This window comes from Bactrocera neohumeralis, chromosome 6, assembly GCF_024586455.1.
Source record: "Bactrocera neohumeralis isolate Rockhampton chromosome 6, APGP_CSIRO_Bneo_wtdbg2-racon-allhic-juicebox.fasta_v2, whole genome shotgun sequence".
Taxonomy (NCBI): domain Eukaryota; kingdom Metazoa; phylum Arthropoda; class Insecta; order Diptera; family Tephritidae; genus Bactrocera; species Bactrocera neohumeralis.
Window position 1 is genome coordinate 37,208,939 of NC_065923.1, and position 22,297 is coordinate 37,231,235.

The 22,297-nt window shown below is 37.6% G+C and overlaps 1 protein-coding gene across 1 annotated transcript in view; it reads left to right on the plus strand.

The window, feature by feature from the left end:
* The window catches only part of LOC126761911 (uncharacterized), a 38,893-nt gene that overhangs the window by 4,101 nt on the left and 12,495 nt on the right, over window positions 1-22,297 (plus strand). The window contains exons 5-12 of the mRNA XM_050478346.1: window positions 2,542-2,664; window positions 2,723-2,877; window positions 6,578-6,729; window positions 14,316-14,476; window positions 14,590-14,712; window positions 16,378-16,532; window positions 16,601-16,766; window positions 17,060-17,149. Coding sequence (XP_050334303.1) covers window positions 2,542-2,664; window positions 2,723-2,877; window positions 6,578-6,729; window positions 14,316-14,476; window positions 14,590-14,712; window positions 16,378-16,532; window positions 16,601-16,766; window positions 17,060-17,149 — 1,125 coding nt within the window. The remainder of the gene's footprint in view (window positions 1-2,541; window positions 2,665-2,722; window positions 2,878-6,577; window positions 6,730-14,315; window positions 14,477-14,589; window positions 14,713-16,377; window positions 16,533-16,600; window positions 16,767-17,059; window positions 17,150-22,297) is intronic.

Sequence of the window (22,297 nt, forward strand, 5' to 3'; positions counted from 1 at the left end):
CGAATATGCATAATTTAAAATATTATTTTTTCGATCAAAATTGTTAAATAGATGTTGGATAGATTTGTGGTTTTATTGTACATTGAAGTTTATAAGATTTCTGCTTCCGATAATAACTTAATTGGCTGAATAATCTGCAGCTAGAGCAAATTTTGGAATAACTGTTCTTATGAAAAGTGCAGATTACATATAAACTCCAGCTGGTAGATACTACTCAAAGAAGTTTACGAAGCTTGAAGCTCTTTTTTAGGTAAATCGTTGTGAAATTTTCTGTAACCACCAATGGTCTTGACAGCGGCGTGGTTAGTCCTCCGATTGGATTTTGGTTCAGCCTATTTTTGCTCTTCTTGTACTTTGCAACTGTTTGCGACGCACTTCTGTCCTAAGTTTTCTAAGAAATATCTTCCCATAGTAGACCCACGGCTTAAATTCCAGCGAACTCAATCAAAATCTATGATGGATTAAAGATTAATTATGGTTTTGTTCAGATATTGCTTTTGTGGTGCACTCTATTTACTATATTATCAAAAAAAAACTTCACAGAGTGGTTTGGGGAATGCTGCACGTGTTAAAGATGGACACCAATCAAACGATAAAGGCGAAAAAGCACAGTTGTGATTTCGTCGATTTAATCTTGGATATTTTGATGTTAAAGATGAATGAAGCTCTGGAAGGGCATTTGTGGAAAGGGCATGCATTTGGAATGTCCGGTTCTTTAATTGGGAAGGTAAAAGCTGACACACCGCATAGAAGTGCGATGGACGGTATAAGGACTAAAACGAGTAGGTCCTTGTGGCATTTACTAAAGTGACCATATAATGGAGCGCAATCCGGTGTGCGATTCGTGGTGGAAGAGAGACTCCATCGCCGAGACCTGCCATTTACAACGGTGGATGAGCGTCTGGCCATAATCCGCATCAAAGCGAAGTTCTTCAACATATCGCTGATTGGTGCCCACTCCCCAGCGAAAGAGAAGGATGATGTGACCAAAGGTGCCTTCTATGAGCGCTTGGAGTGCAACTATGAGAGCTGCCTCGACATGATGTCAAATTCGTGGTAGGTCACTTTAACGGTAGAGTGGGCAAAGAAGGTATCTTGGGCACAGCGGTCGGTAAATTGAGTCTCTATGATGAAACATTCCAAATGGGTTGAGGCTGACCGACTTTGCTGCGGCCCGAAATATGGTTATCGGTATTATTAGATTCCAGCATAGGAACACTTATCAAGCTTATCAAGTCTCCGAATCGAATCATGTAGACGGAAGACACGTCTCCAGTGTTTTAGACGTGTGTACAGTCCGAGGTCCTAACATCGACTCGGACTACTATCTTGTTGTAGCTAAGATACGCCCCCGTCTCTGTGCAGCAAAAAACGCACATCAACAAACACAAGGAAGGTTCGACGTCGAGAAGCTGCAATCACAACAGACAGCTGAACGATTTTCTACTCGTCTTGCACTCCTGCCCTTTGAGAGAATTCGTCAACAACTCAGTATCGAAAAAGAAGGAAGATTTAATGCAAAAAACTTCATAGACGAATTTTCATTTACGAACCGCTGTTGAATCGCAACAAAATCAGTCCACTTCTAAAACAAATGGTCACCGGTTATGAAAAGAGAGTTATTTACGACAGTGCTCATGTGTATGTCGAATCAATTTCTTCTTTTTTTTTACTGACGTAGAGTAAAGGAGTGGAGATCTTACTCTTCCTCTGCTTCCTTCGGCGGATAATGCGTCGAATACTTTCAGAGCTGGAGCGTTTTCATCTATTCGAACGGCATGACCTAGCCGCTGGCTCTTAATTCGCTGAACTATATCAATGCCGTCGTATAACCCATATAACTCATCGTTGCCAAAAGGGGGATCACTTATCCGAACTGTTTTCCTTGGTAGGGTTTTTTTATGTGGTCGGTTCCAAACTCAGCGCACAACCTTGGGGAGGGAATATTTCACCTTCTTCATATGTTTCTTAGGCTACCCAGAGGATACTTGGTCTAAGACCGGAAATCGTGAGCTGCTTGAGCCATATGTAAAATAATCATTTCTGATTACTCCCAAGTGAATGGCGCTCAGAGAACTTTCCCCACTTGCGTGAAATTCTTCACTTGGCTCCATTCTCCATCCTGTCGAATGAATTTGAAAAAAAGTGAAAAATTCATCTCAAGAGAAGATTGTGAAAATCGACTGCCCCAGTTGTTTGCCAATAGAGGCAAGGATTAGCTATGAGAGTGTCATTATGAAATTACCTTCAAAATGGCAACAAATTATCGAATCAAAGGGTACATATTTGACCAAAATTAGATTATTTTACCTAGATTATATAAAACCTTTAATTTAAATAATGAATTTATCTTTACTAGACCTTTTGTTTGACCTAAACAAGTCTATATAGATTTGGGCAGGCCTCCTCATACCAATAGTTATGATATGTACTTATGTCAATGATTTTCTCACACCTTTCTAACACAACGTTCATTACGAGAGTTTAAGTATCTACGCTCTTCTTTGTTAACGGTTTCTCTCCTTTATTACATTTACGTAGGTTGTGAATTTCATATGTACTTTCGTTTGGAACTACATGGATCTATTCATAATGATGGTCGGCAAAGGCATCGCTTATCGCTTCGAGCAAATGAAAATGCGTATAAATAATTTGTTGAATAAGGTATGAATACTATAGAGACAACGAGTGTTTATTGTTATAATATATAGCTGAATTTCAGGAAGTACCTGAGTCGATTTTTATGGAAATAAGAGACCATTATGTTAAATTGTTGGAACTACTCGAATATGTGGATGATGACTTGTCAGGCATTATTTTACTCTCCTGTGCTAATAATCTCTATTTCGTTTGCTACCAATTGCTGAACATCTTCAAGTAAGTTGAGCTTTTTGAAAAAACTAATTGTTTGTTCGATTCGCCATTCTTGCATTTTTGAGTTTTGGCGAATCAAAGCAACTAGTAAGCATAACAAGAATGAGTAAAGGCCTAAATATTCAAGTAATTATGCCAAAATGTTCGGAATGGCGAGAAGAAGATCCTCTGTCCGTGCCACGAATGTATATTTTGGGTAAAATTTTAAATATTTTCTTTGGTTTGTATGTTCGTGCGCTGAAAGGTTAAGCGACCCATGTTACACTTGTCAAGCTGTTTTAATTTCTTGTGAGAAGCGACGAGTTAAGCGAGGAATTAAAAGAGAATTGCGTGTTAAAGTGTCGAAATTCTCATTTCAGATTTACAGCTAATCTCTTCAGGTTCTTACCACACACTGTTATTCGGTTCTTAAAGCTAAAAGCTGTGGATTTGCATTAATTACTTTTTCACACATTTCTTTTCACTTTTTCTTCGTGCTTCCCTGCGCCCTACGCTTTCCTGTCTGGCTCTGTGTGTGTATGTATATACACATACATATGTACCACGTCGATGTGAATGTGCACGCCATCTGAAGTAAATTGCGTTGGCCAATTAATTACGTTTACTTTTGGTTTTCGCTACTCTTCTTAATCGGACGGACGGCTTTTGTTTTTCTAACAGCAGCATCCATCAATGACGAGGCAAAAGACGCTTTGGGTGTGCTGCGGCGTGTGTCGGCTAAGACCTGGTGTGTTGAGGTGAGTAGGTTGAGGCGCTAAATCTGCATTAGTTAAGCTGGTGGGTGCATGTTTGTTTGTTTATATGTATACAGTTATATTTTTAAGGTATTGTTATTGTCATACCAATTTCTATAATCCTTCCAAGCACCATTCTTCTTGAATAATTAGTTTAATAAATAATCCAATATAAGCTTTTAGTGAGAAATTCTTTCCCTCTCTCTTTCTAACAACAGGTGGAGCGATTAATTTTTCAGATGGCAACTACGACGGTGGCCTTATCTGGGAAGAAGTTTTACTTTCTAACTAGACGTTTACTTTTTGGGGTGAGTATATGTGCCGGCTCTTGTGTTGCTTTGCTGTCAGCACTGCATATTAATTCTGACTCGGCTTTACCCTTCCTACACAAATAAGAGTTGATTTGAAAAGTTCGTTAACTGTTTCATAGATAGTAGTACTAATATTAAATCCATATGATTTTTAGTGAGCCCCCACATTTAGAAGTTACGTGTGTAAATTTGACAGCTGTCAAACCATTAGCAACTTGTGTTAGTTAAAAAAATGAATTAAAACGATTTTTGTGTGTTAATGAAGCATTGCTTTTGGGGGAAAATACTGCTGAAGCCAAGGTTTGAACTGACACCAAAGAAAGACGCGAAAGTCGGCTGGTTATGTTAAGGCATCAGTATTTTGGTATAATATTCATCGACTATCATCCAAAGGGAAACCCATTAACAGCAACTATTATATTGCGTTGTTGGGGTGTTTGAAGTACGAAATCGAGAAAAACGGCGCAATTTGAAGAAGTAGAAAGTGCTGTTTCATCAAGACAACCCAGCGTGTCACACACCAATGAATACGATATCAAAATTTCATGAAGTTGACTTCGAAGTGTTTCCGCATCTTCCGTATTCCCCAGATCTGGCTCCCAATGACTATTTCCTGTTCTCAGACCTCAAGTGAATGCCGACGGGTAAGAAATTTAGGAACAATGAAAAGCTAATCTCAGAAACTGAGGCTTATTTTGAGGCTTAAGGAAGATCTAATATAAAACTGATTTTGAAACATTTTTTCACTGCTATCTTCGCTGTATCGCCCTCGAAGATAACTACAATGAATAATGTCTATATGAAATATGTCTATGTTAGCATACGAACTTTTCAAACCACTTTTTATACTCTTATAAAGAGCTATGTGGCACTATATAATGATCTCCTATTATTTGGATGGCTTTTTCCTCATATAACCCTTTGGTTGAGCTTACATATATCAGATATATCTAATCTGAGATCAGAAACGAATCAAAATGTAGTGATAAAACTCATTTAGTCTAGGATCAATAGGATGAAAATCCCTATACTGAGAATATCGGGACTAGTGGAATATCTGAACTAATTGCACTAATCTCTGCCATTACTAAATTATTCTCAAGAACATATTTCTTTACGATTTTGTGAAGATAACACTCACCTATATTTACGGCATCTAACATCTAAGATATCTTTTAAATTAAGTGAACGCATAATATTTGATTGGATATTGGATTGGCTTCATTCTGAAAATATGTACATGAAATTGGTTGGCTTTTTTCTGTTCTCGCGTCAAGTCATGTTATTCTTTTCAATATTGTTTACGCTTCCATTTAAGATCTCAAACAATAAAATGCACCGAAAATTCTTGTTCTTTAAAGAATGTGTCAGTCCTTATGGTTCAGCAACGGCGGCTTATTGGCATACTATTCGTGTCCACACCATCAGCTCATCTTGAGACCCTGCTATATTTTCTTCCTCGAATGGACCACGTCCAAACGTAGCGAAGAATTATATCCAATGAAGCTGGGTCTCAAGATGAGTAATGGTGTTGCGAATAGTATGCTCAATAAGCCGATTATGTGAACCATAAGTTGAGGGAAGACCGCGAAACACATTCTTTAAAGAACGAGAATTTTCGTAATAAAGTTAAACGAATTTTAAGCATTGTTTAGGCACAAGTCCTTCCATGGTGAAATGCCAAACAATATTGAACAAGAATAACATGACAGCTTGACACGATTTGATGCCTGAAATGCGTGATTTCTCAACAAAAAACAAATAACATCAATCAATGGATTTATTGAAAAAAGCAGATAATTTCAAGTTCTAATTCGTGAACCTAGACTATTTCCTATGGGTATATTTCAAGTACATATTGTTCATTAGCCGAAGCAGTCGAAATGCCAATGGACTCAACATGGTCCATATCCACTTGAAATACAATATTAAAAATAAATCACTTATTTTAAAAGAGTTTCTATCTTTAAAAAAGCATATTGATCGATAGTATTATACGATATTAAAAGATATCTTAGATATTGATCGATAAATACGATATTAAGTTAACTCGAAGTTTAAAATTCATATATAAGGTATATGGGAGATAGGGGTAGTATTAAGACGATTTTATTTATTTTTGGTATTGCCTCATATTTTTAATAGAAAAAATTAATTTCTGAGTTTCACTAAAGTACTTCACAAAACATCTCCAATTTGGATTGGATGTTTGGAAATCCTAAAAATAGTAATACCGGGGCTAAGGCACGCTTTTGCCGGATTTTATACATTTATTAGTAAAAAACGGTTTCTTTCCACTAAGCTGACTCAAATATTAGACGATATATGCGGCATAAAGTCAACTGGATGTACAAAAATTGTATATTAGGTATATGGGGGCCAAGTTAAGTATTGATCCGATGCAACACATTTTCGACATAAAGGCAAACTGTTATCAGGAAAAAATTTTGTGTAGGTTTTTAAATTTGTATACCCTTGCAATATGTTGCTGATCGAGTAAGAGTTTAAAAATTTAAAAACCTTATCCGCCCTTAATGTACGACCGGTATGTATGTTCACATACTAATTCGAACGAATGTTGTTGTAAATTTCCTTATACAATAATAACATACATATTATACTTATTTGCTATTGTTATCATTTTCTACTCGTATGCAGATGGCAGGCACCATTGTCACCTATGAATTGGTCTTGCTGCAATTCGATGAACCCAACCGTTCCAAAGGTCTGCCACATCTATGCGCTTAGTGCCTTTAAACACTCACCGACCGATATGACAACAACGCACGCCCATTACAAGGAAAAGCGAAGTAAACAACAAACACCTACACATACACACAACAATGCTGCTCTCCCTTCATACTACCTGTGCTTACAACGAGCTTTTCTGGTTCAAGTTTTATTATATCCGCTTGTGGTTCCTAATGAGTAATGGTGAACTCCTGCCAAATGGCAAACATACATATGCACAAACTTATGTGTGTGCGTGTCTTATACATACGTATAGCCCTCGTGCAGAGCATTGTCCCTGTTACTATAGAGGTTGCTGCTGATGATTTTGTTGTCATGTCTATCTGCGATTGTCACACGATTTAATTAGCAACATGGCAAGCAACGCCTCTGAGCAATTGCAACCGCATTCACACATGCGGACCGAATATTAATGCAAGGACAAATCTACAAGTGCACCATGCCTTTAGATATGTCGACATTTGTATGTATGAAAATGGTATATTCAACGAGTTACACCACCCACCATCGAGAGCTGTAAGCAAAACCTGCACACCTACACATTGCACAAGTCGCCTAGGGAAGGGGAAGCAGAAAATAACTGTATTAACCGGAGTTTACATGCAATGTCAGCTAAGGGACCATTTAAAATATTTACCTCAGTTTTGGCTTCTCATTTCCGGCAATATGTGAAAATTTTCGAACGTAAATAAAAATAAATAAATAAGTAATCTATTTACATATGCATACACATACATATATACTGTATTTTTATTCGTTTGCGCAATTTTGCGCTTAATGTAAGATTTTGCTTAAGGGTAGCGAGACTCTAACGTCCTCACTTCGTCGATTTCAGCAAATGATTTCTTTTATTTATAAAAAAGTATAAATTCCAATACTTAATATTTTTTTGAAAATCGAAAGTGTCGAAATGTGACGTAATGAGATTTACTTGAGCTCTAAGATAAGTTTTAAGAGAACTATATAGATAAGACCGGGTTTGTGAGATTGTCTCTCATAACATACTTTGACGAGCATTAATTCCGAATATGAAACTATTCATTTCAAGTCTTTAACAGGCGTTTTTTTTGACAGCTGTCACTTGATTTATACTCAGCTTTTCATAATGTACAGACTTCCTACAGAACAATAAATTCTGAAAGACAAATTTTTCAGCGGTGAAGCTACACAAGCTATTGTTAAAACGCCACTAACCCCTGAAAAAGTCACTGTTTAGTGTGCTTTATGGACAGAGAGAATCATTGGTCCATATTTCTTCAAAAATGTAGACGACCATAATATTACATTTAATGGAGAACGCTATAGAGTCATGATTAATGAACACTTTTTGTATCTATGTATATTGGAGAATGCTAATGGGGACGACCCTTGGTCCCAACATGACGGCGCTACATGCCATACAACCAACGAAACAATCAACTTATTGAAGAATTATTACATCATAATAATAATAAAACCCCAGCTTAATTTATACTGAGCACAGAAATAAAAATAAAACTGGCTTTGAGGGCACAGTATTCTGCAAGAGTAAGTTAGATCACAAACTAACGAACCTAATTCTAGAATAGGTTTAACTAATGTTCCAAAAACCAATTTAGTAATAAAGTTTGATCCCTACTTTTTAGTAGAAAAAGCACAGCAACTTCAAAATTAATGGGGAATGATTAATATCATTCGAAGAACATTCTTTAGCATTTCTTTTTTGAAGATTATCTCTTTTAAATGGCCGCGGCTACGTTTGGCCCATTCGTTGAGTCCCATTTTCGATAACTCGTTCGAGCTATTCGACTGTAACTGGCTAATGACACGTGTGATGTTTTGCTCCAAGGCCGGAATCGAAGTGGTATTGTCCGCATAGACTTTAGATTTTATATATCTTCAAAGGAAAAAGTCTAACAGTGTGATGTCACACGATCTTGGTGTACAATCGACCGGCTCGAAACGTGAAATTATCTGCTCACCCAAGTGTTCTCTCAATAAATCTATTGATTAATGCGATGTGTGGCAAATTGGCGCCATCTTGTTGAAATCAAATGTCGCCAAAATCACGAGCTTCAATTTCAGACATTAAATAGTCGGTTATAATGGCGTGATTAAGTTCTCACCGGCATCATTTTTGAAGAAATGTGAACCGATGATTCCGCCGGCTTATTGAAGAATTGAAGAACTTTTATTGAAGAACACCAAACCGTTGTTTTTTCTAGATGAAATGGCAGCTATTGAATCTCTTTAGGCTGTTGTCACAAATGCGGCAATTTTGCTTGTTTACATGCCCATTGAGCCAGAAATGGACCTCATAGCTGAACAATCATCGAAAACGTCGGATCTTCTTCGAACTTTTCAAAAGCCTATAGAGCAAAGCGATGTCGCTTGGGAAGGAATTTGTATTTTGTACACTTTGAATTTAAGATCTCGACGTAAACTGGTCCAAGTCGTTACATACGTCAGTCCGAGTTGTTGCGAACGGAGCCTCGTAGTACACTCTCAGCTTCGGCTGCTATAAGTATTTTCTTCACTGCGTGCTGGACGTAGTTTTTTTGGCAGGATAGCACCCAATAATGAATGCTGGGTCTTAAGAGGGGTGATGGTGTTACGAATAGTACGCTCAGTGGGCCGTTTATGTTGATCATAAGTTGAACGAAAGACATTCTTTACAGAACGTGAATTTGTGTAATAAAGTTGAACGAATTTCAAACGCTGTTCAGGCGTAAGTCTTTCCATGATAAATTTTAAACAATACTGAACAAAAATAAATTGACGATAACTTTAAAGATTTTATTGAGTTTGATTATTACCAGAATCATTTGATACTTTCTCAAAGTGCAACCCCGAGCTTTGCTGTGTCTAAATTTAGTTATTTGTCTGTTGTAGTTGGTGTTACGCTCAGTGAACACGAACTGATTTGTAGGACGTAGGATTTAAGGTTTGCTTAGTAAATTACCGTATTTTTTCCTCTAAATGGTTTTATAGCTATACAAAATTATTATTTCTTTCTTTTTATTGGAGGAACATAGACACATAATCTCAAACCCAACTCAACACAAAAACTTTTAAAACCATTTTACCCAAGTGGAAGTACTAATTCTGGGATTCATTCAGTTGTGTTTTAATCTGAAATGCGAGTTGAAATCACTTTTTGTAACTTTTTTTGTAGAACATGAATTTCCATTCGCATTCGTATAATCCTTACTTTTTGCCAACTTAACAAATTTTGTTTGCACATTGCCCTTGTCAACAAGTAGCATTATGCACTTACATACATATACGAATATAAATACGTATTAAGAGTATAGCCTGGCCTGAGTAAATGGCTGCCAAATACATATCTGCGATTATGTTCTGCGATAAAAGCTCAAACTTTTGCCGGTAATTGTAGCATTTGCTTTCGTGTCTTTGGTGCGTGCGTGAGCGCCAGTAAAAGCGGGAATGTCGCAGCAGCTGGAGGATCAAACATTCCACAATTGTGTCTCCAAAGGTACGTACGATGTTACTGTTGTCGCACAAGCGCGTGCACTTTAGTGAGCTACTTTGTGAAGTGGTATATATGGTGGTTTATATTATATTTTATGCAATTTGCAAAGCTTAAAACTAATTCTCGAAGCTTTGTCGTGAATAATTTTCGGGTTTGCATAACTTTTAAATGACTACCGAAAATATTAGCACGAACATGCAATTTGCCTAAAATGTTCACACCAGCAGCAGCTCCTGGTGAACATTTTCTGCCATATGTCAATATTAGAAAAAGAGATGTGAGAGTTGGCATTCTGAAAAAAAAAAACAAGAAAGTAAACTTCGGCTGTAATACACTTGACAGTTGAATGCCTTATATTTAGCATAAAATGGTATACAAAAATCTTTATCTTAATTTGGTCGGTCAGTTTGAGTGCCAGTTATATGCCATATTGATCCGATATGAATAATGTGTTCGAAGATTACAATGACGTCTTTCATAATAATGTCTGTCGAAATTCGTAAAAATACCTTGACAATTTCGAAAGTTTTCTATACATGGTTTGTTTTTATCGATCAATTATGGCAGCCTTATCTTACAATCCAATTTTCAAAGACTTGTTCGAGCACTTCGTCTGGTAACTGGCGAATGACACGCGTGATGTTTTTTTCCAAAGTCTGAATCGAAGCGGAATTGTTCGCGTCAACTTTACATATCCCTACAGGAAAAAGTCAAACGGTGTGATTTCACACGATCTGGGGGCCAATCGACCAGCCCAAAATGTGAATTGATCTGTTTACCGAAGAGTTCTTTCAACAAAGCCATTAATTGATGCGATGTGTAGGAAGCGGCGCAGCCTTGTTGAAACCAAATGTCCTCAACATCACGAGCTCCAATAATCGGTTATCATGGCGCCATAACAGTTTCCATTGACGGTTACATTATCACCGGCATCATTTTTGAAGAGAAATGGATCTGTGATTCCACCGGTCCACAAACCCCATCAAACCGTTGTTTTTTCTAGATGAAATGGCAATTTCTTCAAGTTGTTCTTCGTCCCAAATGTGACAATTTTACTTGTTCATACCCCTTGAGCTGGGAATGGACCTCATCGCTGAACAAAATTTGGCTCGAAAACGTCAGAACTTTTCAAGAGCCCATAAAGCGAAGCGATGCCATTTGGGAAGATCGAGCGGCTTGAGTTCTTGCACAAGCTGAATTTTGTACGCTTTCAATTTAAGATCCCGACGGAAAATGCGCCAAGTTGTTCCATACCCTTCAGTTAGATATAATTTGCCTCCAATATTGTTATGTAGTTAAAATTAAAAATATTCCAATATATTTATTATGTATTTTTAAATATTATACAGTGGTTTTCATATCGCAATTTTTCGGTTTGTTGCCCGTCTCCAACATATTGGCCAATGATGTGCATCGAGTCTATTATACTTGGTTTAGTCTACATACCCTTTATTCGGGGATTATATTGCTTTTGAATACACTGGAATTTGTTACTGTGGGATATTTGGTGTTCAAATTTGGTTTAAATTTTCACAATTCAGGTAAGTAGACGCATAAAAAAGTTAAGAGAAAATCGGATATATTAAAATATAACACGAAATACAATACCGCAAAGTATTAATAAAATAATATAAATATAATAATATATATATAATTTATAAATATATAATAAAAACAATAGAAAACTAGAATTGGATGTGTCAAATGGATTTTGTATGAAACCTGCGAGGGTGATGCCGGGAGTAACCGACCTAACCTATAAACCGCTTGAGAGATATTTCTTCTAAAAGATTTTTAAGTGTGAGAAAATTGATATTCCTATTGTCTATTGACTAGGAAATAAAGAATTAATTACTATCTCTCGAAGTTACTTTGGCGTCGTAGAACTAGTTTCCCCAAATGAAGGAAGACTACGATAATGTTATCATAAGATTGATTGAGCTTAGAATGAATTGAGCACTGTTTCTAACGCATCCACAAATCTTACACGTTATCTGTCTCTGGAACATACCGAGATCTAGCTAGCACTAACGCGGGAAAATTTACTATCGCCTAGTTCTTTCTCGTAGACGATTACTGTCTAATTTTCAGCAGAGAGAAGGTCAAAACGGTCGTAGGACTTATCTTCTTACTTGACGTCTTCCGCGGTTATAGCCGAAGCCGCTGTTCTGCGGCAATTGGATAATCCACCACATCTTTCCAACGAAGTTCAGGTCTTCTTCTTCCTTTGCTTCCCCCGGAGGGTATTGCGTCGTATACTCTCAGAGCTGGAGATTTTTCATCCATCCTTACGACATGATTTAGTCGCTGTGTCTTAAGTCGCTGAACTATGTCAATGTCCTCGTATATCTCGTACAGCCCACCGTTCCAACGACTGCGGTATTAGCCACTACCAATGCGCAAAAGACCACAAATCTTCCGCAGAACCTTTCTCTCGAATACATTAGACGAAATTTTCCACGACTTTGAAGTTATGACTGTCAATAGTGACGTTCGAGTCAAGTCGCGAGTTCACTACTGCCTGGATTTGCTTTGCTTCCTTATGCAGTCTGGAACTGTACACTCTTATAGAAGATTGTACCTTCTCTATTAGCTCTGCAGTTCGTATTATTTTCTCCAGCAGTAGATTGAAGAAGTTGCATGATAGGGAGTTCGGTTCAGAGAGGTCCTTCCCAATCTTGATGGAGCTTTTGGTATTGCTCAACGTCAGTTTACACAGCCATATTAGTTTTGTGGAGATACCAAATTCAGACATCGCGGCATAAAGGCAGCTCCTTTTCGTGCTGTCAAATGCAGCTTTGAAATTAAAGAAGAGGTGGTGTGTGGTGGATGTGTCGATCTTCCTTTCACGGGTTTTTTCTAAGATTTGGCGCCTGACTCAAATTTGATAGATTGTAGATTCTGCAGGTCTGTGCCCCACTGATAAGGTCTAATCAGTTTGTTCACGGTGAGCTTTAGTCACTTCACACATTACGCTGGATAGAACCTTATATGCAAGTATGGAGGGGCTTATCTCAAAGTAGTCGCCGCAGATTATGGGGTCTCCTGTTTTGCGTATTGGACAAAGCACACTTAAATTCCAATCATCGGGCATGCTTTAGTCTGACTATATTTTACAAATACATGCTCCTTATTACATAGTTCTTCGCCGCCGTATTTGAATAGCTCGGCCAGCAACACATCGGCCGTTGCCACTTTGTTTTTCTTCAGGCGGATGATTGCTATTCGAACTTCATCATAGTCGGGTAATGGAACATCTATTCCATCGTCATCGATTGGGTAATCGGGTTCACCATCTCCAGGTGTTATGCTTTCACTGCCAGTCAGCAGGCTGGAGAAGTGTTCACTCCATAATTTCGGTATGCTCTGGGCATCACTCAAGAGATCACCTCTGGAGGTTCTGCAAGACTAGCCTCCGGTGTTGAAATCTTCTGTAAGTCACCGCATTTTTTCGTAGAATTTTCGAGCATTACCCCTGTCCGCCAGCTTGTCAAGTCGTAGGACTCTACTATGCCAAATTAGGCTGATTGTGAGAACTGTGAGGTATATGACAATGGAACGGATCTGAGTAGTATCAAATTGGTCGAACAAGGCTATACGGCGTCATCAACCGTATTATCAAAATTTGGCTCCGTGTTTTGAGTCCGATGAAAATTTTATCATTTATTTTAGGAAGCAAGAAAATTTATTTTTTTACATGAGTTGAAGAAAGTGGAAAATCGCAAGGTCGGTTGTAATCGTTAATGCTGAAAAATAAATTGGTAATATTTTAAAAATTTTCGTTTTTCTTTTGCGGGCTAAATAATTATTGGACCACCCTGGTACATACGCGCTTCTCATAATTCTGTTGTAATACGGTTATCTTTTATGACGACAGGTACAATATCTTTGTTTGTGGTGTGCTTGCTGGAGCATGTGTACTTTTGGCGTTTGGCCATAAAGTGGCCATTTATCATGCGAGCCTGGCGCCGCACAGAAGAGATATTCCTGCGACCGCCCTATCGTATATATGCGACATATAATATGAAGGCACGCATTTACGCATTAACCTGTCTGGTTATGTTCAGTGCCATGGGTAGGTACAGTGATGGCGAGGAAAAAGTTTCCGCCAAAATAAAATAAGTTCTATTCAGAGGTGAAATACGTTTATGTGTGTTTTGGCTTTTATTTCAGTGGAGCACAGTTTCCTTGTGTTTAATTCATTTCATAAAAGCAATTTAGAACGCACGCAATGCAAATACAATATCACCTTCTGGGAAAGTCTCTACAGACGGGAAAGGCCACACTTAAGCAAAGTTGTACCTTTTAACTTTTGGTATTTGCCTGTGGTGGAGGTGAGTTCAATTGCAGTTATAACTAAAATTGTAGTGTGTTGTCTAATTTATCTAAAGTGTTTATAATATTTACCAAGTTTCTAACGGTATAATCGAACTTTTATCATTCACAGTGGATTAATTTAACCTTGGCTTACCCCAGGTCATTTACTGATGCCTTCATCATTTGTGTAAGTGTGGGGTTGGCATCACGTTTTCATCAACTTTATCTACGAATCGAATCTGTGCATAACAAGGTAAATACTGAGCGAAAATGAATATGATATATCTAGTCTCGATAAAAATAATTGCTTGGCACAACAGTAAAAGCATTGTGAGTACGCAGGGAATTACCAGTTAGTTCTCATAGTGCTAAATATTTTGATATGCAGACCAAGCCAATAAACACAAGAAAACAAGTTAACTTTTGTCGCACCAAAGCTACATATATCGCTCAGAAATACTTAAGTTTCCGTACAAGAACTTGTTTTTGATCGGACAAATTGGATGATAACTACGCTCACTTCTCATATAACAGTTATGTTGAAAACTGTTAAGAGTCATTACAACCCACTAAATAAATACGCCAGAAGAAGCAAATTTCATATTCGGAATGGTAACGAAGGCACTTAACGTAAGTATTAGACAAAGAGCGTGGTAGCACCTACTTTTTGATGAAATTTAACATTTTAAGAACGACTCGACCTATATTAACAAAAATTTATGTACAATACTACCAAAATATTCTTATATTAGATCGTGAAAGTGAGCGAAATCGGACTAAAACCACACTTACTTCCCATTTAACACAATTTTAAACATCAACATCAGGAGATGGCAAACCCGATTCTCCCATCGATGACGATGGAGCAGACGATCCACTATGTCTGAATTTGGTATCCCCGCAAAACTAATATGGTTGTGTAAACTAACGTTGAGCAATACCAAAAGCTCCATCAGGCTCGGGAAGGACCTCTCCGAGCCGTTCAATACCAAACGAGGTTTCAGAAAAGGCGACTCCCTATCGTGCGTGTTGCAGATCTGAATAGAGAAGGTACAGCCTTCTACAAAGGTTCCTTTTGACATCGATATCATTGGCCATATCAACCGCGCCGGTAGTTCTACTTTCCCCAGAATGGATAAGGAAGCGAAGCAAATGGGAAAGACAAATATCTCCTGTCATCAAACAAACAGTTGTCACACCAGCGACTGGGCTCCCACGTCACTGTTGACAGTCATAACTTTTACGTCGTAGATAATATCATCTATCTTGGAACCAGTATTAACAGCAACAATAATGTCAGCCTCGTGATCCAACGGAAAATAACTATTGCCAACAAGTGCTACTTCGGACTATTAGTAGAAATTGAAAAGTACAGCCCTCTCTCGAGAAACAAAGACCAATATATGGTGCAGAGACATGGACCATGGACAATATTCAAGCGTTGTACCAAAGTGAAACGTGACACGATGAAATGACTGTCAAGCAAACAGACCGATCCATCCGAAGTCTTTATATGGAAAACTTCACGAAATTTGACATTCATTACTAACCTACAAGTTTCGTAGAAATTGTTCAGATCGGACAAATAGAGTTGCCATAGAAACTAACCAAATCCTTGTATGCAAAACTTTTTGTTTTCATAAGACACAGTCATGAAATTTGGTATGGTTTATTATTTAGGGTATTACTTCATTGTCCGAGCAAAGAGATTTAAAAACTGATCGATTAAAATCAGGATAAAGATGCACCTGTGAAGGGTATATAGCTTCGGTATAGCCGAAGTTAACGTTTTTTTTTGTTTTTAGGCTTATTCAACAAAATTTCACATTCCCTTCTAGTAATAAGAATTCATCACGCTTCATTTCTCAATTACTTTATTTTTAACAATTAACGGATTTTTTTCAATTATATATTGCAGGCCTTACCAATGCTTTTCTGGACCGAAGTACGTGAACATTTCCTTGAGTTGATACATCTTATGCGTTTACTTAACGACAAAATAGCGCCGCTGATACTATTAGCATGCAGTAATAATATGTACTTTATCTGCTTTCAGCTGTTCAATAGTTTCCAGTGCGTAACTGTCAACCAGCATTATTTAGATAAACGTTGACTGTTTTTCTTTAATTTCTCATCCACAGAAATATCGGCGTTGACCTGATTGCTGTAACCGCTTTCTGGTATTCCTTGTTTTTCGCCATCTTTCGCACCATTCTTACACTTTTCATGGCCTCCTCTGTTAATGACTACAGCAAGCGGATATTGTGTACGCTGCGCAGCGTACCAAGCACGTCGTGGTGTGTGGAGGTGGGCATATGCGGTTAACACCACGCGTCATTTAAAATCACAATAAATGTCAATGTTTTTGCCAATGTCACTTTTACTTTCTTTACACCATGATTCCATACCATTTGCGCTATATTGTTATTGGTAAACTCACTCAATAATTCAACTTGGATAGTGTTATTCACATCCATATATATATACATTTGTATGCTTATTCCAATAGGCACTTATGTGTGTTTGTGTAAATGAATGTTTGTGTGCATTAGTTTGGCCCTCTGTTTGGCATTTATTCGCTTTTCCCTAATCTTTTTCAGGCCCAACGGTTCAGCGAGCAGTTGGCTTTCGACTTAACAGCTTGGTCTGGCTGCGGTTTCTTCTTCATTACGCGACAACTAATTTTGGCGGCAAGTCAATATATAATTCTTGTCTTTATCTTTGTCTGTATGCGCAACCTTTGTCCTTTCACCGACTGAAATATACGATAAATATAATATAAGTGTGTTGTAATATAATTTCTTTCCCGTTTTCTTGCCTGCAGATGGCCGGCACAATCTTTACCTATGAGGTGATGGTTACTGATGTCATCAACAAGGGCTCCATTCAGCAAGTTACGAGCTATTGCAGGCCGATTGAGTACGAAGCTGAAAATGAGTGAACTTAAATGAACTGCGTATTGATTAGATATAACGAGAGCATATGTAAAAAATAATGCGAGAAATAAAGTGAAACAAATAAAGAATTGTAAAGGAAGTTTTTATAGAAATGTCCCTTGTAGAATTCTTCTTAACGTCAAAATTACCATCTGAATCCATGAAGAAGTCCGCAAAATGATTATTATTATATAAAGCCTTGAGCCCGAAATCAAAACTAAAAATATATGCACTAAGTTCCATTAAGACATCTTCCTTACTGACTGATAGACTGATAGAGTCAAGATACAGGGTTTGTCTGGAAAGTAAGAGTACTGAGTCGATTTAAAAAAAAATTATTGAACCAATCGTTACAATTCTTTAAAAACTTTCAAAATAGGCTCCTTCTGGGTCGATATAGCGCTGCCAGCGCGATTTCCAAGCATTGAAGACGTCATGGAAGGCATTCTTTGGAATAGCCTTGAGAGCCGAGGTGAATGCTCCTTGGATACCCTCGGTCGTCTCAAAATGCTTGCTCTTCATCGGCCTTTTCGGGATCAAACACAAAGATCCATGACTCGTCACTTTCACATATGTTAAAATTTTCTTGTCACATCTAGTCATCTTGTCGTCAGTGAGCACTTTTGGGACCATCTTCGCGCACACCTTGCGCATAGCGCTTCGTCTCAATGTCATAAACCATAGATTTTGATACATTTAACATCTGGTCAAGAATACTTAGTCGACAACCTGAGTTCAAAACTTTGCGCACACGAGTCACATTGTCGGTGTTTGTCGAAGTCGCAGGTCACCCAGCACGGTCTTCATCAGCGACCTCTTTCCGTCTTTTCAAAAAGCCCTGGTGTCATCGGAACACACCACTTCTTGTTAAAGCAACACCTGGGTAAGTCTTCTTGATTATATCAAACGTCTCTGTCGCAAATTTACTGACTTTCACACAGAATTTAATCGGTTTTTTCGGTCAAAAGTCAGCAATAGATACTGGGGTCAATATATTCGGTACCTAGGGGCTATTCGGAAAATGCAAAAGAACAGCTGGTACGATGAGGAGTGCCGTGTTGCAGCGGATAGAAAGCAGACTGCCTATCTCGCAACTAAACAATCGACTACAATACGTGCGGGATGGGATAGATACCGAGAGTGAAGAGGGAACGCATTTACATACAAAACAGAGAGAGGCGAAATGCGTGATTATGAAGATCTTGATAAGCTGGCCGACAGGGGTGATGCTCGAAAGTTATACGAAAAGATGCGGCGACTAAAAGAAGGTTTCAAGACCGGAGCATACTCTTGTAGAACTCCCAGAGGTGATCTAGTGACTGATGCCCAAAGCATACTAAAATTACGGAGGGAACGCTTCTCCAGCCTGCTGAATGTTAGTGAAAGTATAACGCCAGGAGAAAGCGAACCTGATTCCCCAATCGATGACGATGGAGCAGGCGTTTCATTCTCCGACCATGAAGAAGTTCGAATAGCAATTACTCGTCTGAAGAACAACAAAGCGGCTAAAGGGACTTATCGTCAACGGATTTGGTAATTGAAGATTAAGTGGTTTAAGAGATATGTACATTAAACCAATTTGGCAGGGCCATACTCACTTGAAAATTAGCCCACAGGTGGCCCTGGCTACTATGATCCCCTTTGCCAAATTACATTTCTATATTTTAATTTAGTACTTAGTTATGGCCTTTTATGCGTTTTCAATTAATGGAGTTTTGTGGGCGTTGCAGTGTATGCGAACTCCGCCTTAATTTTTTGTATCAAGTTTCATTAAGTTATCTCTATTTTTACTTAAGCTACATCTTGCACAGATAGACGGACGGACAAACGGACAGACAAACAGTCACTTTCATCCTCTCGTCATCCTGATCATTTATATATATATAAACCCCATATCTATATTGGTGAAGGTAAGGTGAACAAAACTACCCTGCTACCCGCGTTCATATTCCACACATTTTAGAATCGACGATATAGATGGATGTAGTATCATCCTCTCCTACTAAACCTCTTCTTCATTCACGTCTACAGGGTATTCTCACTTGGAAGCAATTATTGAAATCCAACCTGCGAAGGTATAATCCGATTTAAATATCTGGATTAGTTTTGAGCTGGGTTAGAATCGCAGTATCCAAAACCTTACATATTCTAATCACTTATCGTCGTAATTTTTGAAGCAGAAAAAGTTGCTACTTACCATATGAAAACGTATATGGTTATTTGACGCAGGAACATGCCAAGAGTTTCAGTCGGACAAGACTTAATTGTCTCGACAACCCCTGCATAGAGAAACCAGAGTCAAATAAAAGTGCATTTTAAAAAGTTATACTTAATTTGAATCAATGACTAACATATGGTACATAATTGCAGAATTGTTGTAGTTTAGGTTACATGGATGGCTTTTAATCTCGGTAAGGTGCTTGCTGGTTTCTGGGACGAAGGAAGGTATTTTATCATTATTTCATGGGATTATTTGGTAATAAATTGAATTTCGATTTAAAAATTTGAAAGAATGTTTATTATAGTGTATACTATTCGATAAAAAATCGATTTTTCTAAAATTTCACACTGAGACGTCCCCTTAATCTTCAAACGATCCAATATCGCTATGTAAAAGTCGCTGTTGATGGTCCTTCCTTTTCAAGGTTGTCAAGAAAAATTATTCTACGCCGATCCCAAAATACAAATGCCATAAGCTTGCCAGTGGACTGTTGCAATTTCCGATGCCTTGGAATAGGTTCATCGTGTGCAGTCCACTCGGATGACTGGGACATGGACTTCGCTGTGTAATGATGGAGCCATTTTTCATCCATTGTCACTTATCGACGCAAAAACTCGGGTTTTTACGATTGATCATCCCCAAACACTGCGTTCACTGTCTTCGGTACTCATTTCACCACTTTAACTATTATACATCCAATAAATAAACATAAAAAAATCATTTTGTATTCGTCATGAATGTATTTATTTAATCAGTGATTTTTCGGAGCGTCACACTGAGACGATCCCTTAAATCGTCGAAAAACGACCACATTTGAAGGAAAGAAAGTAGTGTTTTCCCCGACAATACACGGTGTCACAGATCATAGAAACGATGGCAAAAATCTATGAATTGTGTAGCAAATTGCTGCCGCATCAATCGTATTCTTCAGATCTGGCCGCCAGCGACTATATCCAGTTCTCAGACCTCAAAAGAATGTGCTCTGGAAAGAAATTTTCATCGAATGAAGAGGTGTTTGCCCAAACTGAGGCCTACTATATTTTGAAGTAAAGGCCAAAGAAAAGTTGGAGGGATATACTTTTAAGAATTCAAGTTTGCCAAAATTTTATTTTATTATGGTAGGCCGGGGACTTTTCAATTAACCAGTTACATTAAAAATTGGGCTTCTGCAAATTTCACCAATCCGTATAAATGCCTTTTAGGTAGCCTCAAATTCTCCAAGTAATACAAAGTACAATTTTAATGAGGAACTGTAACCATCTTTTAATTCACTTAATTGCAAGTTTAATAAATCACGGATTTTAAGTTCACCGATATTTGCCATTATTCTGTTTGATGTAAATACCTGTAAATTCCATAAATTTCTGTTTGTGTGAACAATACGTATTCTCCATCTGCTCCAATATTTTGTATGACCTCTATTACAACTTTGAAGTTTATTGCTGCTCAGAGAGCGAAAATTTACAAATTATTTGTTGCCATGACAATTGCCATTTTAATTAACATTTAAGTATTAAAATCAATTAAAACGGCCCCATTTGATCTTGACCACCTCCTTCATAGCCGCATAACTTCCAACACGTACTTTGAAAAGTTGGGCAGACGCAATGTGCTACATATGTATGGCTTCGTGTTGCTCATTCGATGTGTTGCACAAATTTGATTGTTACATTCTAGCGTGAGCATTGCATGACTTCGAGCTATGCTACGTGTCTGCGGCATAAATTGGCTTCTTGCAATAACAAAAACAACTTAGGTGGCGTTTTATGAATGAACGACTGCCGACTGAGCTGAAAGCTGAACATTTCTGGAATTCGGCAGCAATTTTGCCTGGACTTTTGTTGTTTACCACATTCATGTTTATTTGTTTACATCCAAACTGAGGCATTAATTGTTTTGCCATTTTTGGAGTTTCAATTTCAATTCTATTCATGACATTTCAATTCTAAATACTAAGAATTTTAGTGAGACCGACATTATTGTGGTCATGTGTCCTTAATTTGAGCTTCATAGCCAGCTTATAGATTGGATGCACTTGCGGTTATTGTGTATCAATTAAATTGCATTACATCTATTGGTTTATTTTGGCTAAACGAAATGGACTAAAAATGTAATTAAAGCATCTTTAAATGAAATTAATCAAATAGAAAAAATAAAGCTAGTCGAAGAAAGAACTGGTTAACAACTGAAGTATTTAAAAAATGATATATAATAAATTAAGATATACATATTAAGATTTTTAAGGTAAAAAACCACTGTTTTGCGAATTTATTTCTTAATTGAGTAATTTTATTCGGATCATCTGTATATTATTGAGCATATTTTTGACAAATTAGGGTAATTTTTTCATACAGAAATATTGAAGCATAAGTCGGTAACAGAGCTTCTCCCAGAACGTCTTGAGAAAAAAACACTTTGCGGTGTTCACCATAACACTGCTGGAAATTAACCGAAAATAAAAAAGCAAGAAAAATTAGTCAAATTATGATCAAATCCTCCCCACATCGTGCTCTGATAATTTTGTTTTTTATTTAAAAATTTTTGGCGGCCATATTTAAAGTGAAAATTGTTACTTTCCATAAAAAAAATTTCGCCAGTTTGTGGGTGGAAAACGCCCTTACTGTAAAAAAATTACTAAACGACATATTTCAATATTTTTACATATGTCAAAAACGTGTACA